The sequence below is a fragment of the Delphinapterus leucas genome, chromosome 14 (genome assembly GCF_059928025.1).
Source record: "Delphinapterus leucas isolate spDelLeu-1000000601 "Yukka" chromosome 14, BTC_Dleu_Yukka2, whole genome shotgun sequence".
Lineage (NCBI taxonomy): Eukaryota > Metazoa > Chordata > Mammalia > Artiodactyla > Monodontidae > Delphinapterus > Delphinapterus leucas.
Genome location: NC_143142.1, coordinates 40,597,501 through 40,624,985, shown reverse-complemented (window position 1 = coordinate 40,624,985; position 27,485 = coordinate 40,597,501). Strand labels below are relative to the sequence as shown.

General features: G+C 41.5%; 1 protein-coding gene across 9 annotated transcripts in view; it reads left to right on the top strand.

The window, feature by feature from the left end:
- Positions 1–5,263: 5,263 nt before the first annotated feature.
- OSBPL1A (oxysterol binding protein like 1A) overlaps positions 5,264–27,485 on the top strand; it is a 222,665-nt gene continuing 200,443 nt past the window's right edge. For 5 of the 9 annotated variants that reach the window (XR_016387606.1, XM_089895002.1, XM_022586848.3 and 2 more), the window contains exons 1-5: positions 6,747–7,454; positions 14,167–14,343; positions 17,262–17,384; positions 23,601–23,686; positions 24,550–24,624. Coding sequence is in view for 7 of the 9 variants with exons in the window: in XM_089895002.1 (XP_089751128.1) it covers positions 17,264–17,384; positions 23,601–23,686; positions 24,550–24,624 (282 nt within the window). In the remaining 2 variants the exon portion in view is untranslated. Of the gene's footprint in view, positions 5,466–6,746; positions 7,455–14,166; positions 14,344–17,261; positions 17,385–23,600; positions 23,687–24,549; positions 24,625–27,407; positions 27,479–27,485 lie in introns of those variants that run through there. The other 4 variants (XM_022586844.3, XM_022586847.3, XM_089894999.1 and 1 more) reach the window with 4 other exon arrangements.

Below are 27,485 nucleotides of genomic sequence, written 5' to 3'. Positions count from 1 at the left end.
GGTGAGAGCTGTGTGGAGCTAGCATTTGCCTCTGTAAGAGGAACTTCTAACAGTAATAATGCAGTCAGGGAAAGTGGTTTGAGCTACACTGTGAGGCAGTTATCTGCCGGTTCCAGGAGGTTCTCGGGCTGGGCAAATACCCCTTCAGAATGTGGTTGAGGACAATCTGGCTTTAGGTGTGAAGTTGGGCTTGGTGGTTTCTGCTGACTCTTCCAGATCTAAGATCCAGGAGTCTGGAATCCGTACTTCCAATGCAGGCCTCAGACTGGCCCATCAAATCCCCTCTCTTCGATCTCTGTGACTTCAGTAAGTGGACTAATGTCACACGCTATGGTAACTCACAGAGAGAGTGGGGCCCTTGAGCTGGCTGTATCAGGTGTTGACAGGTGGTTACTCAGGAATGGACAGTGGAGGTTAGGGGGAATCTGGAAAAGAGATGTGTTGTAGAAGTTTCACGAGAGCAAAGAGCTGTAGAGACCTTAAAGGGAGGGGTAGCTGTTGAAAAGGAAGGCGGTATCGACAGGGTTGTTTGTTAGAGATTTGAAGAACGAGAGAGCTGAGAGCAAGAAAGGGGTCGTCATGGTGTGAGTCTCTCTCTGGGTCAAGGAACAGAGAAACACTCAGGTTAACATCAAAGCGATGTTACATCAGGTTACATCACTTTGTTTGCAATACAAAGTGTAGGAATGTATTGCAACAATGTAGATAGATGAAAGCAGAAACATCTGTGCTGCTCTGACAGGTGGTTGAAGATACAGCTGCAGCCAGCAGTTAGCGCCTTCTCAGCCGGGAGCCTCACCCTTTGCTCCCTACACTAGTGTTTCCACACTCCACGTCTCATTCTCTCTGCTCGTGCTTCAGCTATTCCCAATCACCTCTTTTCTGCTCTCCTTCTTGCCAGCCCATGGTTTCTGCTTTCTCTCTGCCTTCACTTCCCCCTTTATGTTTCTCTGCTTCTACCCTGGCTAAACACTGTACTTTGTATACTTCACAGGCAAATGGACCCAGAGAGAATCTAGATGGTTTAATAGTACCCAGGAGAGATCTTTTCTGTTGGGCAGAGTATATCTATGGGCCTTTGGTAAGCCTGATAAAAACGTTCCGTTCGATAAAAACGGTCCGTCCCAGCCCTGCGCCTTCCGCTGAGCCAAGAATCATAGGCTGCGTAAGGAAGCCCTCACTAGGGGACTATGGGCAAGGCAGACTTTCTGAGGCTTCCAAGAAGGGGTAGTGTGATTGTCAGGCACATTGCGTGACCAGACAGTTATGGATGGAAAAGCAGGGGTATATTCATGATGAATAGAGCAAAGGGCTAAAGATGGAGTTGGAAATATTGCCCAAGGAGCCCGTGCCTTATGAGAAAAGCTATAAAGGGAAGGGTTTGATTGAAAAACAAAAAAGAGAATATAATGGGCATTCTTGTGATTGTGGCTGCCCATAATCCATTGCTCTTTCTTCTGGTAATAGCACTGGACCTGGCTAGAATGTGTGTGCTCGCGTGCGTCAGTGGGGAACTACCTCCCTGTGGAAGGTAAGTCCCCTACATACAAACCTTCAAGCTGCGAACTTTCAAAGATGCGAATGTGCGTTCCATCAATATCAGGCGTGACTGAAATTGCAGCTTGCACTCCGTCTCCTATTGCTGACCATCCTTCAGCTCTACCATCTCCCACCTCCTCTCCCTCCTCCACTCAGTAACTCTTCTTGCCTGTTCACTTGATGCCAGCCCCTGTATGCCACCTGTTGTACTGTACTACCATACTTTTCAAGGTACTGTAGTATATGATTAAAGATGTTTATTTTTGTGTTTGTTTTCTGTGTATTATTTGTGTGAAAAGTATTATAAGCCCATCACCGTACAGTACTATATAGCTGATTGTGTTAGTTGGGTACTTAGGCTAACTTTGTTGGACTTAGGAATAAATTGGACTTATGAACGTGCTCTCAGAATGGAACTCGTTCGTATGTAGGGGACTTACTGTAGTGTTGTGGGATTGTCAGCCAAGGCACCCTGCCCTGTACACCAAAAGGTGTCTGTTTCTCTGTACGTCTCTCTCTCAATTTTGCCTCTTCTGAAGGGGGAAGACAAAAGGATAGGAAAACAAAAATAAATGGAAATTATTCTTTGCCAGCGGTAGCAACCTGGAAAACTTGTAGACTAGTTCCCCCTACCCAGATCCCTGGAAGTGCCCTAGTCCTGTCCTTGCTGGGCCAGATTTTCAGATGTTTTTCTGATACTGTGCAATATATTCCCTGTTTGCTTAAGTTAGCCAGTGTCACCGCTTGTTGCTAGCAATCAAGGAACTACAGATAGAGGGGACCATCCTAAACTTTTTGTGTGGGGACCTAGCAAAATCAATCATTAGTGGAAGGCAGTTGCTTAGACATCTGTGTGTCACACATCTGGGAAAAGAAGGACAGGCACAGAATTAAGTCTAGATAAAAATAATTTAGTATCTGAAAATATACCAACTCATTTCAGTTATTAAATCTGTGTATGGCACAAATGACAAAAAAAATTTAGACAGCTTTTAAGAGATAAAAAACAATGACATCATAGCCTTGATGGTCTTGGGTTAATAATAACTACAAAACACTTAATATGTAGGTTTAGGGGATGGTTAATTTCCAACTCAACAAATTATTTGGATTTGCCCGATGACATCTGACCTGCTTTTCAGCATTCTAGGCAATATTTACCCAAAGCCCTCCCCAAAGTCTCTGTTCATAAAATCCTCCTTTTAATAAGCCTTTAGTGCGCTCCTGCAGCACTTCAAAGTCACACTGGCACCGGGGGGAGTGTTTTTAAAACATGCAGTGCATGAAGTGCATTTTGGGGTGTTTCAGGCTTAAGACAAAACTGCAGGGCCACAAACATTGGGTACTGTAATCTGGAGGGAATCCTATTCTGGAGGGAATCGCTGGGATGTGGGATGGGCAGTAGTAGTTGTGGCCTCCTAAGTTTCCCGAAACAAGTGAACAAAAGAATCCTAGGTGGGCTTCCCTGGTGGCGTACTGGTTGAGAGTCTGCCTGCCGATGCAGGGGACATGGGTTCGTGCCCCAGTCCGGGAAGATCCCACATGCCGTGGAGCGGCTGGGCACGTGAGCCATGGCCGCTGAGCCTGTGCATCCCGAGCCTGTGCTCTGCAACGGGAGAGGCCACAACAGTGAGAGGCCCGCGTACTGCAGAAAAAAAAAAAAAAAAAAAAGAATCCTAGGTGGATCCAGGCAATGGGGAATTCTGTTGAAGCATATTGTGATCTGAAGTTGGTTAACTTTTCAGCTGGGTCAGGCAGGCCCGGGAATGGCAGGGCAAAGGGTTAATTACTCCCAAATCCCTTTTCTATTCATCCAGACCTACCAGTTCTATTCCTACTTCCATGCATTGTAGATAAGAGTGACGTAGTAACTTTAACATGCTCCATCTGCAAAGTTAAAATATCTACCTCCTCACAAGCTCAGAAAACAGTTTGGAGAAAATAGTTATTGTTTCCAGATGTTCTGCGTCTGCCACACGTTTCTCAAAATAGAGTATGACACAACTGGGGGCAATATAGTAATTGCTTTCTTGTTCTAGAACAGCACTATCCATTATGGTAGCTGCTAGCCACTTAAATTAAAATTAAGTAAAATTAAAAATTCAAATCTTTAATCACACTAGCCAAATTTCAAGAGCTCAGTAGGCATATGTGGCCGGTGGCTACTGTATTGGACAAGATAGAATTATGGAACATATCCATCATTGCAGAAAGTCCATTGAATAGTACTGTTCTACAATAAGAATTGTTGTGTTTTTATCTGTACTAGTCAGAAATAAAAATGCCAAAGAGATAACTTTTCCTAAAGATTGTTTATATAAATATCAAAGATATTTCTGTAAAAATATGTACAATGAGTGATCTTACCAAGATCAGAACTTCTTTTATTGGTAGTCATGATGATTACCTCCTGTTACTCTCATCCTCTTATTGGCTAGGATGTGTTTTCATTTACAAACTCAAGAAGAGAGTAAAGTGAATTGAAAAAAATGAGAGTAGTGAATTTAGGCAATTAAATCATGTTAGTGAGAATAAAGGCTTTTGTGGAATCATGTGGAAAATTATTTTGGTAGTCAATTTTTATTTTGGCTGTGAAGATAATTCAGCATCCTTAGAAAATAAGCTCTGAGGTTTCTTCTTTGTGAGGCAAATATGACTGCCTTAGTTACCACACAATTTACAGTCGAAGTATTGTGCTCTTCAAGTACCCTTTTTTTCTTAATAAAAGATGATGCTAAGCTGGGATATATAAGCAAGGCTGCTTGTGTTCTCCAAAGACATTCTAAGAGATCTGCCACATCATGTATCACACGTAGTGCATCACCAACCGGCCTGTAATAGGTTCTCAATACATGTTTCTAGACTTGACTGCAAATCTACAGTCCCTTAAAAATGATACCTAAAAAAAAAGAAAAATGATACCTATTAATTTTCATTACAAAAGAACACGTTCATTAAATACATTGGAAAATACAAGAAAGTTGAAAATTTTTCCCTATGCTCATAATTTCCTTTGTCTTTTTCAGCTATGCATTTTTTAAAAGGGTGTAATTACACTAGAGTTTGAACCTTCACATTATAGGCTATGTGTTAACTGCTCTGGCTAGACCTGTTGTGCAAGTCTGAAGAGGTGGACTCTTTATGAAAGATATTTGATGGAGGGAGGAAGCGAAGGAAAATTTGTAAAACCTTCTCTCTTTAAGCATACCTCACTCATATACATCTTAACATGCTTACACCTGTTAGCATTTAGAGACCATTCTTTGACATGTGAAAAGAGAAACAGGTGCAGCTAATTTACACTGCCTGTTAAGTTCCCATGGGTAAAGTGGTAACCAAAACAGAAAAGAAAAAATCTGGGCAGCTGGGTGATGTATTAGCTTAATAACAAATTTCCAGAGCAGTAACGCAGTATTTACATTTGCTTTGGCTTGGGGGGGCGTGGCTTCGAAGTAGGGGCCATCCATCTTTCGGGTCGGGGCGTGGTGGGAGGAGGGCGAAGGCTCTGCCCTTCCTGGCTGCGGTTGGCAAAGCCTGGAACCATCCTAGGTAGTCTGGGCGGGACTGGAGCGTGCTAAGGGCGGGACGTCCCAGGCCGGGGGCGGGGCCGGGTGCCGAGCGCGCCCCTAAGACCGCGCGCCGGTCACGTGCCGCACGGGTCTGCCGTAAATAATCCGGGCGCGCGCGCGCTCGTGGGGCCGGCCGCGCGGAGGGGCGGCGCCACTTCGCGGAGTGGTGCTTGGCTTCCTTGCGCTCCACCCGGTTCCCGGCGCAGGGATCCCCTAGACCGACGTTCCGTGGGGCCGCGAGTCTTCCGGGGGTGCGAGCCAGGTGATGGCCGCTTCCTGGGCGTGAGGCGGGCAGACGGGGAGCCTGCGGTTGTGGTCCCAACCCCGGGAGCTCTGGGAGCCCGGGTGACAGCGTAGGTCAGTTTCCTAGGCCGGTTCCCCTGCGAACGGTCTCCCCCCTTGCCTGGTGGTGGGGGAGGTCTGTCCGCGCGTGGTGGGGGGCGAGGCCGCGTCTCCCGCGCGTTTCCGAGGATGGTCAGGGTCGTGGCCTGGAGATGCCGGGCTTTGAGCCAGAGCTAGGCTTCCACGAAGTCCCTGGCTGCTCCAGCTCTGCGAGGAAGTTAGTTGTACAAGCAGCAAGATGCTGGCATTTGTTGCATTTCCACTTTGGGTGCTAGGACTTTGTCCTGGTGCCACATGCATTCCCTACTAAGTCATTAGCTGCTTGCTTTCTCGGTACTTGGATGTGTGCATTCCAACTTTTAGTTTCCTACTGGCGTGAAGAGGATTGATTCACAGTGGAAGTCACGAGCTGTTCACGTGACCATTCTCACAGTGTACCTCGTGCTCCATTCTACTAGCATGAAAGACTATCAGAGGAATTCAGAAACAGTGTGAAAGATGGCAGCAGCACAAGAGAAACAAGGATTCATTTACCCGGGGGCCCTGCTGATTGGCAGGAGGCGTTGAAAAGGGTTATCCTGATGTAGTTAATATTGGTTTTCAATTGTGAAAGTCTTTGCTTTATGCAGATTGTATTGTGAAGTTGAACTGTTGGCAGACTATGTTAATTTAAACTAGACTGTTGCAAATTTAGCGATTAGGCTTTTGTGGATAGCTGATAACATAATGAAATCAGCTTTAAAATCAGTGATGTGTTTTCCTTGAAAATCTCAGCCGTTGTATTGTAATTGATGCATCTGGATACACCTCTTGACTCAGAATTTGGAAAATACTTTGATTTGTTTTGATGGCTTAGCAATGTTCGTGGTCTGACTCTGAGGCAACGAATTTTTTGCAGCCGGTGTGCCTAGGTGTATTTTCTGAATTCCCCAGCTGAACTTTTAAAGATCTCTGTATTAATTACAGAATAGTTATAAAATTCAACCATTTTTCATCCCCAGGTTCTAAACTAAGGGCTCTATCTCACAATCTATGGGGAGGGGTGGGGGGAGAGGAGAAAACTGTCAGTAACGTACCTTTTAAAATTTATCTTTTTCTTTTCTCTCAGGCCGAGCAACTCTCCCAGCATTGAGCAACTGATATGCAAAATAGGAGTTAACTGCTGAAAGTTGAGTAAATTTATCTGGAGCAGTTGTTGTGTATCAGTGTAGGGTTTTACCAGGGTCTGTTTATCAGATGACACTTGCTAAATATCTCCTTGTTCGTCAGCAGAAATTTGGGCGGGGGGGGGGGGGGGCGGGACTGGCTAACCCTTGTCTCTGGAGGCTGCTCAGCCTTACAGGTATTATTTGCACAGCACTTACACCTGTAATTCAGAGCAGCTAGATGTTATTTCTGTGAAAATTGCTTTCCCACTCTTCCCCCAAAGCAAAGGGAAATGATACTTGTTTAGAACCAGCAACTAGGTAGAAAAATACAGCCAGTTTCTTTTGTGTGATAACATGGTGCAGTGTCTATTTAACAAATTTTTCTTCATGTCGCTTTATTTTACTTAGACATATCTATCATTATAATACCTCAAACTTGACACTTTGACAGTTTCTTACCTCTTGCTATTGCTAGGAGCTGAGCTTTTGTACATTATGTGTATTCACTGAGAAAAGTAGTCAACAGAAAGTGGAAATCAGCCTAACTCATAACATATGGAGGATAGAGCAAGCACATGTAAGAAATTTGAAGTGGTTAAGCCAAGTCTGGTGGTAATTAGAACTTTATTGATTTGTAAATTCTTTCCAGCTCCTAGGAAGAGGACAGGTGTTAGCAGTATAGCCACCAGCTGATACCAATCTCACCAGGATTCGTTAATGACGTGTCAGAAAAGATTCTTGCATTCTTTACAGAATATATTGATGATCATAATGTCATATAAGTATCTTACAGGATGTTCTTGATCCCTAGAAATGTTGGATTTTTTTCTCCTACCTGACCTCATCCACTAATAAGGTGGGCAAGTATAAGAAATACTTTTTAATGCCTAAAGTAAGAGGATACTAGGTCACTAACTTTTTCTGAGTTGTATTCATCAGCCAGCAAATAGGAAATTACTGTACTATACAGTGAAAGTGGTCTTTAACTGTACAGTTTCCTATCATGTGAGTGGAAAGTAACCACGTTTTTACTTTGTTGTTTAAAGTTTTCCTTTAAAGAGAAACTTCTGGCCGTATGGTGGATAACTGGTCAGTATTATTACACGTTACATTAAGCTTGGAAGATAATTTTCAAATGTGAAATAAAATGGGAAACATTTAAATACATTTTATCAAAAATTTAAGGAATTTTTTCCTTGGAAGGTAACAGTTGATCAGCCTCCTGGTTGGTATTATTATCTAAAACTGTATTTATCTTATTTGTGGACTTCTCTGCCGTTTGCTTCTATGGGCCAAACCTGTTTTGAAACAATAGGTAATAGTTTTTATTAACTATTTATTAACAATAGTTTTTATTAACTATTTATTAACAGTAGAATCTACAAAGTTCAAATTGAAATCAGGGCTGCGTCTGAGGGTTAGTTCTTGTTTGTGAAGCAGATAAAATGTATAGCAACCTAAGGTTTAAACAATTTCATAAAGCAAGGCCATGAAGCTTATTTTGTTTTCAACAGTTTTGTTAAACATTTACATTTTCAACTGATGAAAGGTAAAATAATAAATAAATAGGCAGCAAGTAGGCTTGTTCTTTTCTTATACCTGTATGGCATCCAAGTCAGTGTGGGTACGTAGTGAATAAGAGACAGTAATGTAAATAAGTCGAATATAAAGTAAATAATTTGGTATAGGCATTTTACATTGATTTCAATGGCTTACAAACCCTGGCAAGACATATTACAATTATAGCCAGGTGTCTATCGTTTCTCCTGCAAAAGAGGTGATGTTATTTATCAGGACACAGGGTCCTGCTGAAGTTAGAGAAAAAGTTTCACTGAATTAAAAATTAAGTGATTTTTAATTTAATTTCATATTTTTAAAAAAGGCAAGTGCTTCCTAGAATAGACTTTAAAATTTGCTGTCATTTTCCTTAAATGGCCATGTTTTGGATGTCTCATTTCAGTCAGTACATCTTCTTAAAATGAGGGGATTAAGCTATAATTCAGATTCAGCTTCCTCAGTGCTCATACAGGAACAATAACTAGGATCAGAGACCTTTAATTTTAGAGGCTGAATTGAGTTTTATAAATATATAGCACTAATAATATTTCATCCCTCGATACGAAGTTGTAGATTCTGGTTGTGGCTATTAAAGCCATACCCTTGGCAATCAACTTTATCTTTGTACTTTTCAGTTTCTTCATCTCTAAAATCAGTCTTAGCTTAAATATGAATCTATCTACCAAAGCTAAATTTCTAAACCAAGAAAAAAATGCATTTCATTATTTGTGTTATCACAAATGTCATAGTTCTATATATACATATTTGTATATGCCTATGTACAAATAGGTATATGCACACATACACGCATACACTGAGGAATCTGTGATCACATAAAAGAACTTAATGATTGCTTGCTAGGAACTAATAAGATTGAGAGCAAACCTCTGTTTCTATCGCCATGTTTTAACATAGTCACTTTAATTTTTTAATATTTTCCTTATATTAAAAATACAATATTGGCAGGAAAAATATTGGAGGAAGAAAGCGCCATTAAGCAGGTAACTCGTGTACTTCGGAATTCAGTGCTGAGCACACTAGAGACGTTTTTGTTTTAAAGACTTAGTTTGTAAGATATATGTATTCATAAATAATTTTTCTCACTATTCAAATCTCTGGTATACAGTATATTTCAAATATTATTTTAATGTATTAACAAGCGTAAAATCAATATCTGAGAATTTTAAAAATCACAACATATAGTCATGACGAGTTTTGAATAATTAGCTTCCTTTGGCTCTGTTGATAGTACAAAAGCTATTTCTCAATTGTTAGAGCCAAATTTCAGATACTTCCTCTTTTTTTTTTTTTTTTTTTTAAGTTTTGGGCCTCACTGCGCGGCACGTGGGATCTTAGTTCCCTGACCAGGGATCGAACCCACGCTCCTTGCAGTGGAGGCGTGAAGTCTTAACGACTGAACCCCCTCATTTTTAAAAAAAATAGTGGTAAAATACATATAACATGTTTTTAACCATTTTAAAGTATACTGTGCAGTAGCCATCACCACTATCCATCTCTAGAACTTTCTCACCATCCCAAACTGAAACTCTGTGTCTATTAAGCACTAACTCCCCCTTTTCTCCTCTCCCAGCTTTTAATAACCACCATTCTACTTTTTGGTGGCGTGAATTTGTCTACTCCAAGTATCTTATATTAGTGGAGTCATGTATTTGTCCTTTTGTGTCTGGCTTATTTCACTTAGCATGACGTGTTCAGGGTTCATGATTGTTGTGTCACGTTTCAGAATTTCATTCCTTTTTAAGGCTGAATAATAGTCTGTTGTATGTATATACATTTTGCTCATCCATTCATCCCCCAGTGGACACTTGGGCTGCTTCCACCTCTTGGCTCTTGTGAAGAATGCTCTTGTGATCATGAATGTGCAGGTATCTCTTTCAGCAGTTCCTTCTTTAAATTCTTTTGGGTGTATACTCGGAAGTGGAATTCCTGGATCATATGGTAATTCTATGTTTAAGTTTTTGAGGATTCACCATACTTTCCTGATGTTTTATAATGTCCAGTTAAATATTGCTGTATGTATGATCGAATAAAGTTAGCCTGAGATCTTTGAATTTTAACTCTTCAAACAAACACCTTTAAGAACTCTGTTAAAGGACACATCATTTAATATTCTCAGTGTCTGGTACTCGGGAATTAGCTCTGATTGTTGAACTTCACTGTCTTTGATTTCTCTAGGAATTTTCTACTTTGATTCTGTAGAAATAGTAAAGAAAAGTAGCAGTTCAACTTGTAAAATAGTAGACCTCTGATGGAATTGAATGTTGATTGCCCTTTAAGCTACAAGTTTCAGGGTCTCTGCCAAGATTTCAGAGTTGTTAGGGCCACAGAATTTATCCACTGTAGTGAATGGGGATTTAGTGGCATGGATTATCAAGTATGGGGACCAGTTTAATTAGGTAATATACAGTGTTTACACAACAACAAAACAGAAATTCACTTTCCACAAAATAATTTAGAATTAGAAGCTTGGCTTCCCCAGTGGACCTTGGAGGAGAGGAAACATAAGGCAAAACATAAAGTCTCTAGTCTCCTAGTTTTTGAAGCTCAAAATGTTTTTGACTAGTTATTTCCTCGAAAACATTCTCTTGGCCATTAAAATCTCATTCATTAATCTTAAAAACAGAGTTTGGAATTGCGTGAATGTGAAAAGAGTGGCTGAAAACATCCACAAAGAGTTACTGAAAAATACTATGTGTGCTGATAGGATGTGGCTCAAGTCTAGTCTCATAAGATACATTAAGGGATTACTTGTCTTTCTTGTGGCTTAAACATGAGAGACAGTGCATTTTGAAATAAGCTCTCATGAGTCCAAAGAAAGTTTTTTAACATCTCTTCAACATTTGAATTCTCTGATTTTTGTATTTTTTCTGAAGTTAACTGTTAACCACAAATTATTTATAAATTAGAGATGTATCAAATTAAAGAAGCAGTGATAGTCCTCAGTAATCCTGGAGTGTATATTTAAAAAAGGTATGATTTTTGGTATGATCTTAATTCATTTCCTGTGGCATATAAGGAAAAAGAACTTCATTTTTTGATCACTGGATAAAGGTGTACCACTTACAATGAACATGTTACTCTTAGGCCTTCCTATCGGTATTGCTTTGTTCTTGAAAAACTAATTCCACGTTCATCCATCTGTCCATTTAATTAATATTTGGTTGCCTGCTCTGTTCTAGGCACCTTGCTGGGTACTAGGGATATAGTGGGGACACATAAGAAATGTGGGACCCTTTTTCCCATTAAGTTTACAGTGTAGTGTAGGGAGAGCCAAAGAAATGACCATATGTGCACCTACAGACTGACATTTGTGGCAAAAATAAGGTGCTGTGAAGGTTTTATAAAGGGGATCTAGTGGAAGTTGGGAGTGGAGATGGCAAGTCAGACCTCTTGAGAAATGTGGATAGTAATTTTTTTGTACAGTTGACTTGTATAACATAAGTTATTGGGAATTCCCTGGTGGTCCAGTGGTTAGGACTCTGCACTTTCACTTCCGTGGCCCCGGTTCAGTCCCTGGTCAGGGAACTAAGATCCTGCAAGCTGCGTAGCATGGCCAAAAAAAAAAAAAAATGTCTGTGTGTGTATATATATATATATATATATATAAAACATATAAATATAAACACATACATATTAATATATATGTTAAAAATATATAATAACATAAAACATAACTTATTCTAATGTAAGGCCTGCTTTTATTCATTAGTGTGTCACCAAAGTTTAGAACAATGCCTGGACCGTGGTCAGCGCTCATTTAAGGGTTTTTTTAATTAATTAATTTTTTTGCGGTACGCGGGCCTCTCACTGTTGTGGCCTCTCCCGTTGCGGAGCGCAGGCTCCGTACGCGCAGGCTCAGCGGCCATGGCTCACGTGCCCAGCCGCTCCGCGGCATGTGGGATCTTCCCGGACCGGGACATGAACCCGTGTCCCCTGCATCGCGGACTCTCAACCACTGCGCCACCAGGGAAGCCCTAAGGGTTTATTGATAGTAACACTGTGATAGTAGAGATAGGGAAAGTGTTGTTGGCCCTGGAGGTGATGGGGAAACTGCAGCTTCTTGTGGATGTCATGTTGGGCACCTTCCTAGCCCAAGCTGGCTACCTAGATGCTGACCTTAGGAATAAAGTTTTGGGTACTATTGATGTATCAAATTCTGAATCTTCAGGTGTGCACAGATGGCAGTGGACTTTTAGTTACAGTGGTTCTTGGATGAAGAAAAAACAATGAATGTTTTTATGTCTTGGTTTGGAACATCTTCTGAGTTTCTTTGCAGCATAGCTGAAAGGAACAGAATGATCATTTTGTTTTACTGTAGTACAGCTATCAAGAAGTTTGCTTTGTCTTTAAATTACAGGTATTTTTGGAGTTGTGCTATTTTGACTGGGTGTTAGAGCCACTAGGAAATTATTTTGTTATAAAATTGTGTTTTTACTGTTTTCTGCTCCTAACATAAAGTAATTTGTTTATGGAAGTACGTTCTAAATGTATATATGATTTTACAAAATTGTTTCTAAAGGGAGATGGGGGAAGTGTCGGCCCACCCCGCAACTCCTACCACTCCTTTCTAAAGTAATAGAAGTTTATAAAGGAAAAGTATTGAAAATGCCTGTTTGCATTTTGGAATTTACCCTCAAGGTCTTGCTTATTTGACTAAGTCCCAGGTGTTACAGTTGGCAAACCTTTAGAGTCTGCTCAGCCTGCAGGTAGAGTAGCTGGTTTTAATGGATGTGGTGGGAAATTGCTTTAAAAAGGAGAGAATGAATTGTTTTTAAGAATATTTTTTAATCAGACAGGTGCCTGTGTTAAAATGAACACATATGGAATTTAGGCATAAAGCAACAAGAGTGTTAATTTTCTGTCTCGGTGAAATTTAGCTGGCCTTGTACCCTTTTTAATTTTCAAACAACCTATTTACCTCTGTTGCCTCTCCCCTCCATGCCCCCCTCCCCATCCTGTCTCATAGTAAGACTCCTCTTGCCTATGAAGATACCTAAGAATCTGTTTATCTTCGTAGGAAATTGGCAGCATCAGACAGGAAGGAGCTCTACCCAGCTCTCCCCCCCCCCCCCGGCCTTAGAGTTGGTGCTTCCTCTTTTCAAGGCTGATCCTTGCTTGGGCTTTTCATCCATCTACTTCAGGCTCCTCTAGGATCTTTTTCATCTCTCTTCCCTCCTTCCTCCTGTCTTTCAAGCTTTTCCTCTCTTCTGGCTCTTGCCCCACAACCTACGAACGTGCCCAGGTATCTAATATCCGAAAACTGAAGCTATCCCCAGCCCTTCGAAACAGAGTTGATTTCAAGGAATCTGCTGTACTCTCTCCCCATCATCCCACTTTCACTCCTCAATTTACCCACATCTATTTGCCTCTGTCATTTCTACTTAAAATATTCTTGAGATCATCAGTGGCCTAGCTGCCAAACCAGTCGGCATTTTCAGGCCTTGTCCCTGCTCTTCCTTTGACATTTCACACCTATCCAACCCCTTGAAACACTCTCGCCTCTTGGTTTCAGTGCTGTCGCCCTCTCCTGTCCCCCTGTCCATGCTTAGACCTTTCTTGCTGGATCATAGTGACTGGCCGCCTTCACCTTCAGTGTTGGTCTTCTCCCAGTAAGAGGTCTTATTTACCCCTATGATTTTAATGACTACTGACGTGCTGATAACTCCCCCCATTTTAATTCTAGCCTAAACTTTCTTTTTTTTTTTTTTTTTTTTTTTTGGCGGTACGCGGGCCCCTCACTGCTGTGGCTTCTCCTGTTGTGGACGGAGCACAGGCTCTGGACGCGCAGGCTCAGCGGCCATGGCTCATGGGCCCAGCCGCTCCGCCGCATGTGGGATCTTCCCGGACTGGGGTATGAACCCACGTCCCCTGCATCGGCAGGTGGACTCTCAACCACTGCGCCACCAGGGAAGCCCAAGCCTAAACTTTCTTTTGCTCAGGCTGGTATTAGCTGATTGCTTATTGGACATCTCCCTCTCTGTTTCCCGCAGGAATCTCAAACTCACCACGACCAAATGGAATCACATCTTCAACCAAGATTGTTTCTGGTGTAACGGTTGTCCATCAGGGTTGGAAACCTTCTTCATCCTGCTGGTCTTGGTGACCTCATTTTTCAAGTCCCTGCTTAAATTTCACTTTCTCTGTGATTCCTTCCCATACTAATGCAGGTAAAGGGCTGATCATTCCCTTTGTCCTCTGTACAGCCACCGTCCCTTGTTCATTACTGTACTTGGCACATTTGGTATGATTGTGTGCATGTTTGCCCTGTCTGGGGGACAGGGACTGTATTGTCCATCATCATACCTCCAGTGCCTGTAGCAGTCTCTGTACTGCTGGGTACTCAGCAAACCTTTGAATAACTCTTAATTCCAATTGCAGCACTAATGAGCAGCTGTCCTGGTTAATATGATATTATAATGAGCTGTTTAAGTAGATAATGGATTTAATTTTACCCTCTTCATATTTATTTTACAGAAGTTGAAAAACTTAAAAAAAATTTTTTTTTTTCTGTAAACCCAATGTAGTGAGAACATAAACAATTTCTAGTATGTTCTGAAGATACTTACTTCAAATGTTCTTTGATTCATTCTTAAAAAGCAGGAAGAGGGGGCTTCCCTGGTGGCGCAGTGGTTGAGAGTCCGCCTGCCGATGCAGGGGACACGGGTTCATGCCCCGGTCCGGGAAGATCCCACATGCCACGGAGCGGCTGGGCCCGTGAGCCATGGCCGCTGAGCCTGCGCGTCCGGAGCCTGTGCTCCGCAACGGGAGAGGCCACAACAGTGAGAGGCCTGCGTACTGCAAAAAAAAAAAAAAAAAAGCAGGAAAATGATATTTCTGTTGTCCTATCTTCAAGTTCACTGATTCTTCTGCCTGCTCAAATCTGCTTTTGAATCCCTCAAGTGAATTTTTCATTTCAGTTACTGTACTTTTCAGCTGCAAAATTTCTTTTTGGTTTCCTTTTAGGCTTTTATTCTCTTAGGACATCTCTTATTTTCTCCACCCACAGCTAAAGAATACTTTCACCATTGTTCTGTCTAAACAAAATTCAGGGGAAAAATTGTTATTAAAAAAATTTCCTTCTGAAATTCAAGAAAATATAGACATATTTACAGTCTAAGAAATTATATGCAATCTAGCCATGCATTATTTTTTTTTTTTTGGAGGGCATACCGTGCACTTGTGGGATCTTAGTTCCCCAACCAGGGATTAAACCTGAGCCCTGGGCAGTGAAAGCGTGGAGTCCTAACCACTGGACCACCAGGGAATTCTCTAGGCTTTCTATCTCTTTATTTTAAGTTTGTTCATACATTTTCTTGACTTTCTCCATATATTCATTTAGTTCTTTGAGCATTTTTAAGACATTTTTTGAAGTCTTTGTCTAGAATTTCTGCCATCAGTTCTTTTTCAGGGACAGTTTCTGTTGATTTATTTTTTTCCTTTGAAGGGGCCCTGCTTTCCTGTTTTCTTTATATGCCTTGTGATTTTTTTTTTTTTTTTGGCTGCTGAAAACTGGACATTTGAATCTAATGTAGTAACTCTAGAAATCAAATACTCCTCTTCCTCGGGGTTTGCTAATTTTTTGTCTTTTTGTTTGTTTCTTTTTGATTGTTGTAGACTGCCTTTCTGCTGAGGGCCAGCCTAAACTTAAGGTTGTCTCATGTCTTTTTTGAGACTTTGGTGGGCATGAACAGTCACATTGTAATTTTCCCCATATATGCAGTTGTTTGTGAATGTCCTATTCTTTACAAGAGGGAAATTAAGGGGAAATTTAAGCGGGAAAACAGAAAAAAAGAAGAGGGGGGAAAAAGGTTGCTGGCCCTTTAAATCCTCTGGCAGTCCAGGCCACCGGAGAGGCTTGCAGCGAGGGTGCCGGTGCAACAACAATGGCTGCCCACTTCTTTGTCTGCATTTCTGTGGTCAGAAGCAGCAATCAGTGATCAGAGTCTGCCTCCCCAGTATTTGGAGGACAGGGTCCTTTTTGCTGATGGCGGGCTCCAGCAAGCTGCTCCAGAAGCACATGCACAGGTGCCTGCTGAGTGGCTGGAGGTGGGGGTAGGGAGCTGCTACCCCTAAGAGCTGAAATTAACCCCATTTAGCTTCCAAGTCTTCCCTGGCAGTTGCAAGCCTTCTGGAGGTTCCAGAGTTCCAAAGAATTGTTAGTTACATCAGACAGAGTCGGCCAGTGCAGTTGTTGTGTAGGTGGGGAGACAGATCCCTGGTATTTGTTCCTTGGCTATCTCCTGGAACCCTCTGTGTATTTTGAAATTATTTCGTCTTGTCAAATTGTTGCCTCTCCCTCTGCAACATACGAAGGATTGTGTGAATGTTATTATAATATATAATATGCATAATATTATTAGTTTACTGGAGTGCACGTTTTCTGTTAATTCCAGCATTTGGTGTGTTTAATCTTTTTATTTTTGCTAATCAGGTAGGCAAAAAAATATCATTGTGTTTGATTTATTTGCATTTAACTGATTAGTATGAAAGAAATTTGTATTTTTTCTCGGAATTGCTGTTCATAACGTTTTGACATCAATGCTTTAAATTTGGTTGTAGTCCTTTATAGTTGGCTTGAGGCTTGGGAAGAAAATATGAGAGTTTATTTGTAAGTATCGTAGCTCCAGGATTCTTATCTGTAATTTATTTTCTCACAAGTTTCTTGCATTGTGTTAATTTACATTTCAGCCTTATGATATTTCTATACAAACCGCTGAATTGCCGTATTTTTACTTTATATCTGGTTATTGATGTTGTACTAATAACTATTTACAAAATACCTTTCATAGACACAGTCTTACAACAGGTCATGAGGTTGATTGTATTTTGCAGGTGCGGAAACGGAAGCTTTGAGAGAGTAAGAAACTTGCCCAGATGTCCAGTGCACTTTTTCAGTAATAATACAAAGGGCACGGAGTCTCAAGGTCAAGTTTTGGCCCTGCAGCTGATTCATTTAATCAGTTCTTGTGTCTATCTTATTAGCTGCAGAATGAAGATGATTTTTTTCCCTTTTATCTGTTAGATAATATCCAAAAGCTAATATATGTTCTTCGATAATAGCAGTGTTATTATTTTTTAAATCTAGAAATGAGCACAGAAGCAGAGCAACAGCTTCTCCATCATGCCAGAAACGGCAACGCTGAAGAAGTAAGACAGTTATTGGAAACCATGGAAAGGAATGAAGTAACTGCTGACATTAACTGCAAAGGTAACCTTTGAATGGACTTTTTAGCTTTTTCTTATGAGTATGTACTACTTTATCATTTATTTAGCACTAATCTTTCTGAACTAGAAATAAATTTTCATCTCTTATCCTAGGAAGAACCCCCATAAGAGTGGATACTCTCCTTCTCCCCTCTAAGTCAGAGAAATTGAGATCCAGTCTTAATATTGTCATGGGTCCTAAACCTTATGAACTACAAGGGTGACCCCCGAGTCCACAGGATGCATGCTATGATAATTTCTTTTTCTCGAAGACGTTGTAGGCGAAGCGTGTGAAGCACCTTAGAAATATTGTCAGACAGGATCGTACCCTCACTGAGATTAGTAGATTACTAGCTCAAACTAGTCTGCATTGCACAATATGTACAGAATATGGAAGCTATGAAGTGCAGGGTGTTAGGGAACATATAAGAAGTATGTAACTGGAACTCGAAGGATTAGCTTCTTGGAGGAAATTATTCTAAGGTGATATATGAAGAGTACGTAGACTTAACCAAGTAAAAATAGAGAAGAAAGGGGGTCAAGGCAGAAGAAACGTCATATGCCAAGGTCCTGAGGTGAGAAGCAGCCCAGATGGCAAGGGCTTTTGCAGGCAGGAGGGGTGAGGGATAAGGCTAGGTGGGTAGGTAGCAGCCAAATCACAATGTGCTTTGTGTAGCAAGGTTACAAGTATATTAAACTCAGGGGTGCAGAGAAATAGGCTTTATTTTCTAAATTGGCTCTGATATTTCAACAAGCGCCTTCTCATTTTGGGAGTTTGGAGGACTAAATATAAGTCTTTGGGTCCCTCCATTTCAGTAGCTTTTTTGATAAATGATTGGCCTCCCAGAGCCTCTCACCTGTGTCTTCCCCATCTCACCTGAGGTGGCCTGTAAATGTAAAGGCGAGCCTTGTTCTGTGTGGACGGGCTTTGGTCCCTTGGTAACCTGTCTTCCTAGTGCCCCTGAAGCATTTGTAGCTGAAGTAAAACTCAGAGTCAAATGCAGGTTTTTCATAAGCACAGGTGGTGCTCCTTGGCTGTGTTGGGAGTCTCATCCTAGCTCTTGTTGGCTTTGTGTCACCCTGAACCTCTCATGTCTCCCTGTGGCACGTGGCCTAGGCTTGCTGGTTCACCTCGGCCACACTCCTGTGGGTGTGACCTTGGGGGTGTTGAGTGACCCATGGGGGCTCGGAGCAGCTCTAGGTAGCCAACATTTGGCCTTCCCGCTGCCTGCACTACTGAGTTTACTTTGACGTGGCCACCGTGCAGGTTGGTGCTAGGCTAGGTGGCCTGGTAGGGGACCTTTTCGTAGCATCCTACATGCCACTGCCTGTTCTCAGTGTGCCCTCGACTTATCTCACTCTCCGGGCTTAGAATCAGGAGCCACATGCCCCGTTTTACGTCTTTTCCTCTCCCACAGCCCTCTGTCACTGACAGGTATTTTGTTCTGCTGTGTCACATTCTCCTGTCATAGAGCAGCAAACTTCATGGCCTCACCCTCCGTGTGGAAGGAGTATTATCTTTGTAGCAGTGAAGAAACCACGCTCTGAGTTGTCCAGAAATTACAGTCTGAGTCGGTTCTTGGAATGCTAAAGGAATTCTAAAAATCCTTCTCATCCTTCAACAGAAACCTCGTTCTTAATCTTTACCTTGGGATTCTGTTTTGAATGCCAGAAACATGCCTGGTTTGATGATCTTCAGCAACCCTTTACTTTCTACCAACCACCGCGCCTCACCCATGGTTGCCTCAGGCTAGTTAGTGGAGAGTCACCTACTTGGAAATGTAAAACTGAGAGACAGATGTTACTGCTTTTTCAAAATTTCACCCTCATTATACCTGTCAGTCAGACTTGTCTTAAGGGCAATTTGAAGGGTTTATGTAGAGGAACAACGTAATCAGGTGATGTGAGTTCACCCCACAGAAGTGAGTGGGGAGGGCTGGGGCTGGGTGTGTGAGTGTCTCCACATGGGAATCACTATGCCTGGCATTTCTTGGTTTTCTTTTCTATCTCATTTTGTTTTTCCAAACCCTGAGAAATTGAGAAAATGGTAAAGTGTAGTATAATTCTTCTGCAAGAATTAAAGCTCAACAATCAACATAGAGATGTTACTGGTTGGGAGGAATCCACTAATGTCAAGTTTAAGGGAGAGAGGGAAGCGCTGACGTGCATTTGAAGGTTAAGGTCAACACTTCTAGGCTAGGGGCACAAAGGAAGAGCTAATTGGGCAGTTTGGCTTGTAGCTGTTGCTGTTATGAGTGTGTGTTCATGGTCCCATCTGTTGCTAATGGCGAGACATTCTTGCAAATGAAATAAATACTAATATGTTTATACGCATAGCATGCTTTGTATAAATTCTATGAGTGATCTAAAAGATAAGTTTTTGAAAGCAAAATAAGAGCTTATTTTGGCAACATCAACACATGATTTTTTTTTTTTTTTTTTTTTTTTGTGGTACGCGAGCCTCTCACTGTTGTGGCCTCTCCCGTTGCACAGCACAGGCTCCAGCTGCGCAGGCCCAGCGGCCATGGCCCACGGGCCCAGCCGCTCCGTGGCATGTGGGATCCTCCCAGACTGGGGCACGAACCCGTGTCCCCTGCATTGGCAGGCGGACTCTCAACCACTGTGCCACTAGGGAAGCCCTCAACACATGATTTTGTGTAGTGCTGTCCTGTTGCTTTGCTGGAAGGTCTGCATGGGAAGTTACTTGAGTATTACCCGTAACATCTGCTGGTGTTTCCCAGTGTTTAATATTCAGTATAGGGTACAGTTTTCTGTAAATATTTCTAAACTTGATATTTTTATTGATAAAAAAATTTTGGGTGTCCATAATAAGTTGTAAAGAGTATAAAGGATACTTGGAGCATTATATTTTCATGACTTAATAGCTCATTTGCTTATTTATTTTTTTATGTAGATACTGATTTGTTGATAGGGGAAAGTATCTCTGTGACATTATTTACCAAAGTGAAATTAAAAAGTAGTTTTAATTATTAAAGATTATCAAGAACTTGTAGAGTATGGCCCTTTTTTTTTTAAACATTTTTACTGGTATTTGGAGTATTTTAAGAATTATTTAGGATTCTGTAAATTGACTCCTTGATTCAGAATCCCATGTGGAAGCACTAGATGGTGAGGAGACCCGTTCAGAAGCAGCAGCTCAGAGGAGACTGTTGTGGTTAAATGGGAGTAGAAGCAATGGGAATGGTGAAAAGTAGGTATAGTTAACATTTAGGAGGTAGAATTGATAGGACTGATTAAGTTGGGCAGGGGTGAAAAGGAGAAAGGCAGACGAGTGGTGCTTATTTCTGACTTGAGAAGAGAGGTGAATAATGGGGCAGTTCATTGTGAAAACGATGTGGGAGGGGGAACAGGTGTTTTTTCTGTGCACATGTGTATGTGTAAGGTAAGTGAGTTCAGCTTTGTACCTCCTGAGCATAAGATATTCTTGTATCGTCCAAATGGAGGTGAATAGTAGAGAGTTGGAAATGGAAATACGGATTTTGAAGTGAAGAGCCTATAAACAAAGCAGTGAGAAAGGGCCAAGAGGTGTCATTATTGGAGATTCTAGTAATGAAGGATAATCAGAGAAAGTCGAGTTTCCACAGAACCCTGGGAAGAAGTGCAGGACTGTGGAGGCTCTTGGCCTGGGCTGTCAGATGCCGTCCAGTGACGCGGTGCGCTGGCTGCTGAAAAGTGCCCCTGGGATCCAGTGACACCATTTATTGGTAAAAGTTGAGGACAGTTTTAGTGATGCAGTGGGAAATGAACCTGGTCTGCAGTGGGTGGGTAGCTGATGGGAGGGAACGCGAGGTGGGAAGCGTGAAGACTGGGGGGGGGAGGGGAGGAGCGTGAGGAGGACAAGGGCTGGAGGGCGCCCGGGACCAGAGGGGGGGGGTTGGGTGCCTTTGCTTGTTAGGTGGACAAGACGCAAATCCTCACCTGCTCCTTCCTATTCCCAACTAAAGAGGGAGAGGTTGAAGATGAGGAGGAAAAGGAGTACTTGGGAAGCAGGGGGGCATGGGATCCGGGATCCAGGAAGCGTGATTATTCTGAGGCCTCAGGAGGAAGGATGGGTGCCTGTGGGTAGAGGTATGGGGTGGATTTGGTGCCAGGAAGCCCAGGGAATCCTATGAAAGCTTCTCTTTTCTTTGTGAAGCTAAGAGATCAGATCATTTGCTAAGAAGCAGGTGTCTGGGTAAGAGGCTTGAGGGGAGTGGTGAGGATTGAAATACCTGTGCTGGAACATAGGAGGGACACCTGAACCGCAGTGTGGGAAGGATTGCCGGGCAGCAGTGAAGGCTTTGCTGAAGTATGAGATCCTGACTTTATGGAGCCATGAATCCACAAGGTTTTGTTATTTTTCTTCCACCACTGTTAGCAACCTGGGTGTGGTTATAGAAAAAATTGAGCTAGTGTGTTTATCAGGCTTCGGGGTTTTTCTAGGCTGCTGTGACAAAGATAGGATATTGAGGAAATGTTGAAGTGAGGGACCAAGAAATAGATGCTGGATTTACCGAAGGAAGTGACGATGGTGGGGGTATTTACATAGAGGGAAAGCGATTAAAGAACTGGAGGGTCAGTTCAGTTGAATGAAGAGCAAGTCTGGGGTTTTGCCTGTGTGAGGAAGTGGGAAAGTGGGCACTCTGTGGGAAAGTGGGCTTTCTGTGTTCCTGAGTTCAGACGTGATGATGACACCCAGACTCTGGCCCTGGGGTTGGGTACCCCACGTGGAGCAGAGGCCAGGTTTGCGGGGAAGTGAGGGAAGCTGAGAGTCGGAGACACCAGGATACTGGCTCGTAGTAGTCACCCCTAGGATGGTGGCAGGATTTGCCGCAGGGAGAAAGACTGCTGCCCAGAGTTAACTGGTGAGGGGTGAGCCACTGGAGGCCGGTAGATGGCGGCAGAGAAAGCATTTGCAGGGCGGGTAGCGATGCTTAATGTCAGAACCCTCAGAGGAGGGGTTGTAACACGAGAGAGGTCATTGACCAAAGACCACGTTGGGTTTTGACGTGGAAATTCACGTGGCTCTGTGCCATGAGGACCAGTGGGGGTGTGGGAATGGGGGAGCCTCCCCCCGAGGGATAAAGGAGAATCATTGTCATCAGGAAGAGCTAGGTTAAGGACAGAGGGTAAAGAGAAATGTTCCATGCAATAGACTATGGCTCTAGGACGTATTGCCTGTGGAATTAGGGGTTCCAGAGGGCACCCATTTGAGAGGGAACAGTTATGGGAGTTTGGTAAGTGGCAAACAGTCACAGGGACACTGTTGGCGGTGACAGTCCCTCTGGGAGCTGTTAGAGCCCTGTTCTGGGTACACTGAGGCTGGTGGCGGGCTTTCTGTTGGCCCCAAACCTGAAATCCAGGAGCCGAGGGCAGCTGTTAACCTCCACCTCCTCCCGGGGAGGGCCGGGCAGTCTGCTGCTGGGCTTCGGGAGACCCTCTAGGGCGGTGGTGGGCTTTCGTGGCTTTCATAGGCTGTATTCTTTCAAGCTTCATTTGGAATTTTGGAGATCTTCTGAAGCTCTCTCAGGTCTAAGCTATAATGCCCTATTTTTTTTTTCCTAAATTGAATTAATGTAGCTCGTTTTCACCATGCTCAGTTGTTTTATACCTCTCCTCAGCTGAGATCTGACATTTCGTTGCTTTTAATTTGGGTTCTTGTTATCTAGTTGGACTCTCCCATGCTGGTAACACTTATCCTCATTACCTGTGATTTTATCTGAAGTTAAGGCTCCGTTTTCAGTCACCGCCCGCAGCGCTGACAGCTTGCTAAACGCTGCAGGAAAGATTGGTTCCCAGTTCCCCTTTCTGTCCACTCTCCTGACATGGGACAGGTTTTCAGCGAGAGGTGCTTTTCAGGAAATGCTGTGCCAAGAGACCCACGTGTTCGTTTGCTGATGGCAGGGTGGTTAGACACTCACTCGGCACCATAGAGCCGCAGGCCAGTTTGAATGTAACCCCCATCAAGTCTCCTTCCACCCTGTTAAGAGTGAGGACATCGAGTTAGGAAGGTGGCCGCAGAATCTGGGTCCTGTGAGTTCTGACCCATCTCACTCGGAACATGTATTACAGTGTCATGTCTCCTGCCTCTCACTCATCAGCAGTGCAGTGTGAAAGGGAGCCACCGGCCAATGTGTTGGAGCAGAGTATGAAGGAGAAATTATTTTATTGTTCAGTTACCTCAGGAACATCTAAAAATACCTCTTTCCTTTTTTTTTAGGAAGAAGTAAGTCTAATTTGGGCTGGACACCGCTTCATCTGGCCTGCTATTTTGGACATAGACAAGTGGTCCAGGATCTGTTAAAGGTATATGTGTGGCTTTAATTTTTAAATAAATAAAATATGGCTATTATGGAAATTATAAACATCTTGGAAAAGCCGTCTGGGCCATGATGCATAATGGCCTGTTCAAAGAAGTTGCTAATCACTTAATTGTTCTTGGCTAAATACATGAATTAGGGTAGCCTGACTAATTAAAATTCTGTTTTTTCAGTCGTTTGATTTTTACATCATTGACTTTTTAGAGTTGCAAAAATGGACATATGGATTAATGAAGATACTATGTTGTTTTTTGAGCATAGTTAAAAAAATGACCAAAGCACATCCTTTGTAATTAAAAAATAATGTCAGACTCTCTTAGTGAGCATGCTGTAACTTAAGAACTCATATTTCTCAATTCTGTGATGAATAATTTTTCACACATACTGATATTTATGAAATTGGGTTTCATCTTAAAATTGATCTGGTGGCCCCAAACCTGAAATCCAGGAGCTAAGGTGGCCCTTAAACCTCCAGCTCCTCCACCATTTAAATGGTGGCATCTTTTTCTTTTTTTTCCCTTAAACTCATTAAATTAAATTGGTGGAGAAAATGTGCTATTTTATTCAGAGACGGTTCTCCTTTTTTTTCAATATGAGTGTTTCTAAAGTAGAGCAAAGGGTATATAGATTTTTAAAGAAAAGTAGCTTTTTATTTTCTACCTATCAGGTAGATTTTTACTATAAGCTTACTGTTTTACTGTGAACTGAACTTATTTTTAGTTGTGACAACCAGTCAATATTAACAATTATTTTAATTTTTTAAATATTTAATATATTTTTAGGGAACTGTTTTCACCTTTGTATATTTCTTGATATGTGGAAGATGCTTAAAACTTTCATGTTTACTAGGCTGGTGCAGAAGTAAATGTATTAAATGACATGGGAGACACGCCACTTCACCGGGCTGCCTTTACAGGACGAAAGGTGAAAAACATTCTCTGTTCAATGTTTGCAAGTGAAATATTTGGAAGAGCAGTCACAAATGTTTTCTCCTTATAACCCTAGGAATAGCAACTGCGAAAAGCCACAAAAAATGTATAAACCAGCATTTTGGGTTAAAAGACCTCACGCTCTTAGTGATGGACAGTGAGGTCAAGTACGAAGGTCATGGAGACTCTACCCTCGTGTCCCTGATAGGAGCTCATTCAGTCTATGCTTGTGTCCTCCAGGGATGGGGAACTCCTGCACCTTCTTCATCTTCTTTTTATTTTTAAAACAGCTTTATTGGGGAATAATGTACATTGCATGAAACTCACCTGCTGTAAGTGTACATTTCAATGGGTTTTTTTTTATACATGTTACACAGTTGTATGACCACAACCACAATCTAGTTTTGGGACATTTCCATTCCCCCAGAAAGTTTCCTCATGCCTGTTTGCATTCATTTCCTGCTTCTAGCCAAGCCTTAGGCTACCGCTGATTTACTTTCTGTTTCTAGATACTTGCTTTTTCTAGAAATTTCTTGTAAATGGGATCATACAAACATTTGTGTCTGACTTTTTTTTTTTTTGTAAAATATTTAAAAAATGTTTTTAATTAAAAAAAACTTTCCTCAAGTCACACAGGGATTTATTGACTCAGGGATGATTAGAACCCAGAGGTCTCCAGTAGACATGTTGGTATTCTGGTTCTGCTTTGAACCAGGCTCACCGTGAATAGATTATTCCTTTCACTGGAAGAGGTTTTCATAATAAAGGTTCCTTTCTCTTTATTTTGCATCGTTATATCCTTGATGAAAAACCGCATCCCCGGGCATCAGCCGCCAAAGCAGGCAGTTTCCTCTTTGAAACTTGTGTCTGACTTTTTAAATTTAGTATAATTTTGTTAAGGTTCATCCATGATGTAGCATGTATCAGTAATTTGTTCTTTTTATGGCTGAATGACATTCTATTGTATGGATATACCACATTTTTTAATCTATTCACTGTTCATTGGAAAGATTCTTTCCCCATTGTATTGCCTTGACACCTTTGTTGGAAATCAGTTGACCATAAATGTAAGGATTTATTTCTGGACTTTCTGTTCTCTTCTTTTGCTCTGTATTTTATCCTTGCACCAATAGCACACTGTCTTATTACATTACTTTGTAATTAATTTTTTAAAAAATATTTATTTATTTGGCTGCTCTGGGTCTTCGTTGCCACGTGCAGTGTCTTCGTTGCCACATGAGGTATCTTCATTGCAGTGTGCGGGACCTTTAGTTGCAGCATGCGGGATCTAGTTCCCTGACCAGGGGTCAAACCTGGGCCCCCTGCATTGGGAGTGCAGACAGAGTCTTAACTGCTGGACTGCCAGGGAATTCCCTGTAATTAAGTTTTGATATTGGGTAGTGTAAGTTCTCCAACCTGTGATCTTTTGAAAAATTATTTTGGCTATTGTCAGTCAAAAGTTTGTGTTTCCATGTAAATTTTAAGATTATTCTATTAATTTCTATAGAAACACCTGTTGGAATTTTGATAGAGATTGTGTTGTCTTGAACCTGCAGATCAATTTGGGAAGAAATGCCACTTTAACAACATTGTCTTCCAGTCTGTGAGCATCAAATGCCTCTCCATTTATTTAGATCTTTAATTTCTTTCAGCAGTGTATTGAGGTTTTCAGTATACAGATCTTATTTGTTAAACTTCTATGCATTGTATTCTTTTTGGTGCTATTTTGAATGGAATTGTTCTCAATTTCTTGTTGCTATTATATAGAAAGACAGTGTTTATGTTGCTTTCCTATCTTGTGTCCTTGCTGAATTTGCTTTTTAGTTCTAGTAGGTTTTTGTTGATTCCGTAAGATTTTCTATATACCAGATCATATCGTCTGCAAAATAAAGACATTTATTGTACTTGCTTCCTTTCCAATCTGGATCCTTTTCCCCCTCTTTGTTTACTAGCTAGATTCTAGTATAGTGTTGAATAAATACAATGAGAGCAGAAATCTTTGCCTTATTTTTTGATCTTTGGGGAATAGCATCTAGTCTTTAACCAGTAAATATGATGTTAGTTGTAAGTTTCTCTTAGATGCCCTTTATTAGGTTGAGAAAGCTTTCTTGTATTTCTAGTCTATTGAGAGTTGTTTTTTTAAATCGTGAATGGGTGTCAGATGTTTTTCCTCTGTCTTTTGAGATGATCATGTGATTTTTGTTTATTAATCTATTAATATGGTATATTACATTAATTTGGAGATTTCAAGCCAACCTTGCATTCCTGTATAAATCCCACTTGGTATTGGTTAATAATCCTTTTTATATGTTGCTGGATTCTAATATTTTCTTAAGGATTTTTTGGGTGTGTATTCACGAGAGGTACTGTTCTCTAGTTTTCTTGAGATGTGTGTGTCTGGCTTTGGTAACAGGGTAATACTGGCCTCGTAGAATGAAGTGAGAAGTGTTCTTTCCTCTTCTGTTTTCCGAAAGGCTTGTGAAAGATTATTACTTCCTTAAATATTTGATAAAATTCACCAGTGAAACCATCTGTGCTTAGACTTCCTGTGTGGAAAGATCTTAAATTACTAAATCAATTTAATTATTTAATATAGATCTGTTCAGAGTTTCTACTTCTCCCTGAGTCAGTTTTGGTTATTTTCTTTCTAGATATTTTTCCATTTCACCTAAGTTGTCTAATTTGTTGGCATAAGGTTGTTAATAATATTAATATTATTTTATAATTTTCCTTGTGGTTTCTTCTTTGACCCACAGGTATATATAGAAGTATCTTGTTTGCCAAATATTTGGAGATGTACCAAATTTGTTTCCATTATTGATTTCTAATTTAATTTCCCTTGTGATCAGGTAACTT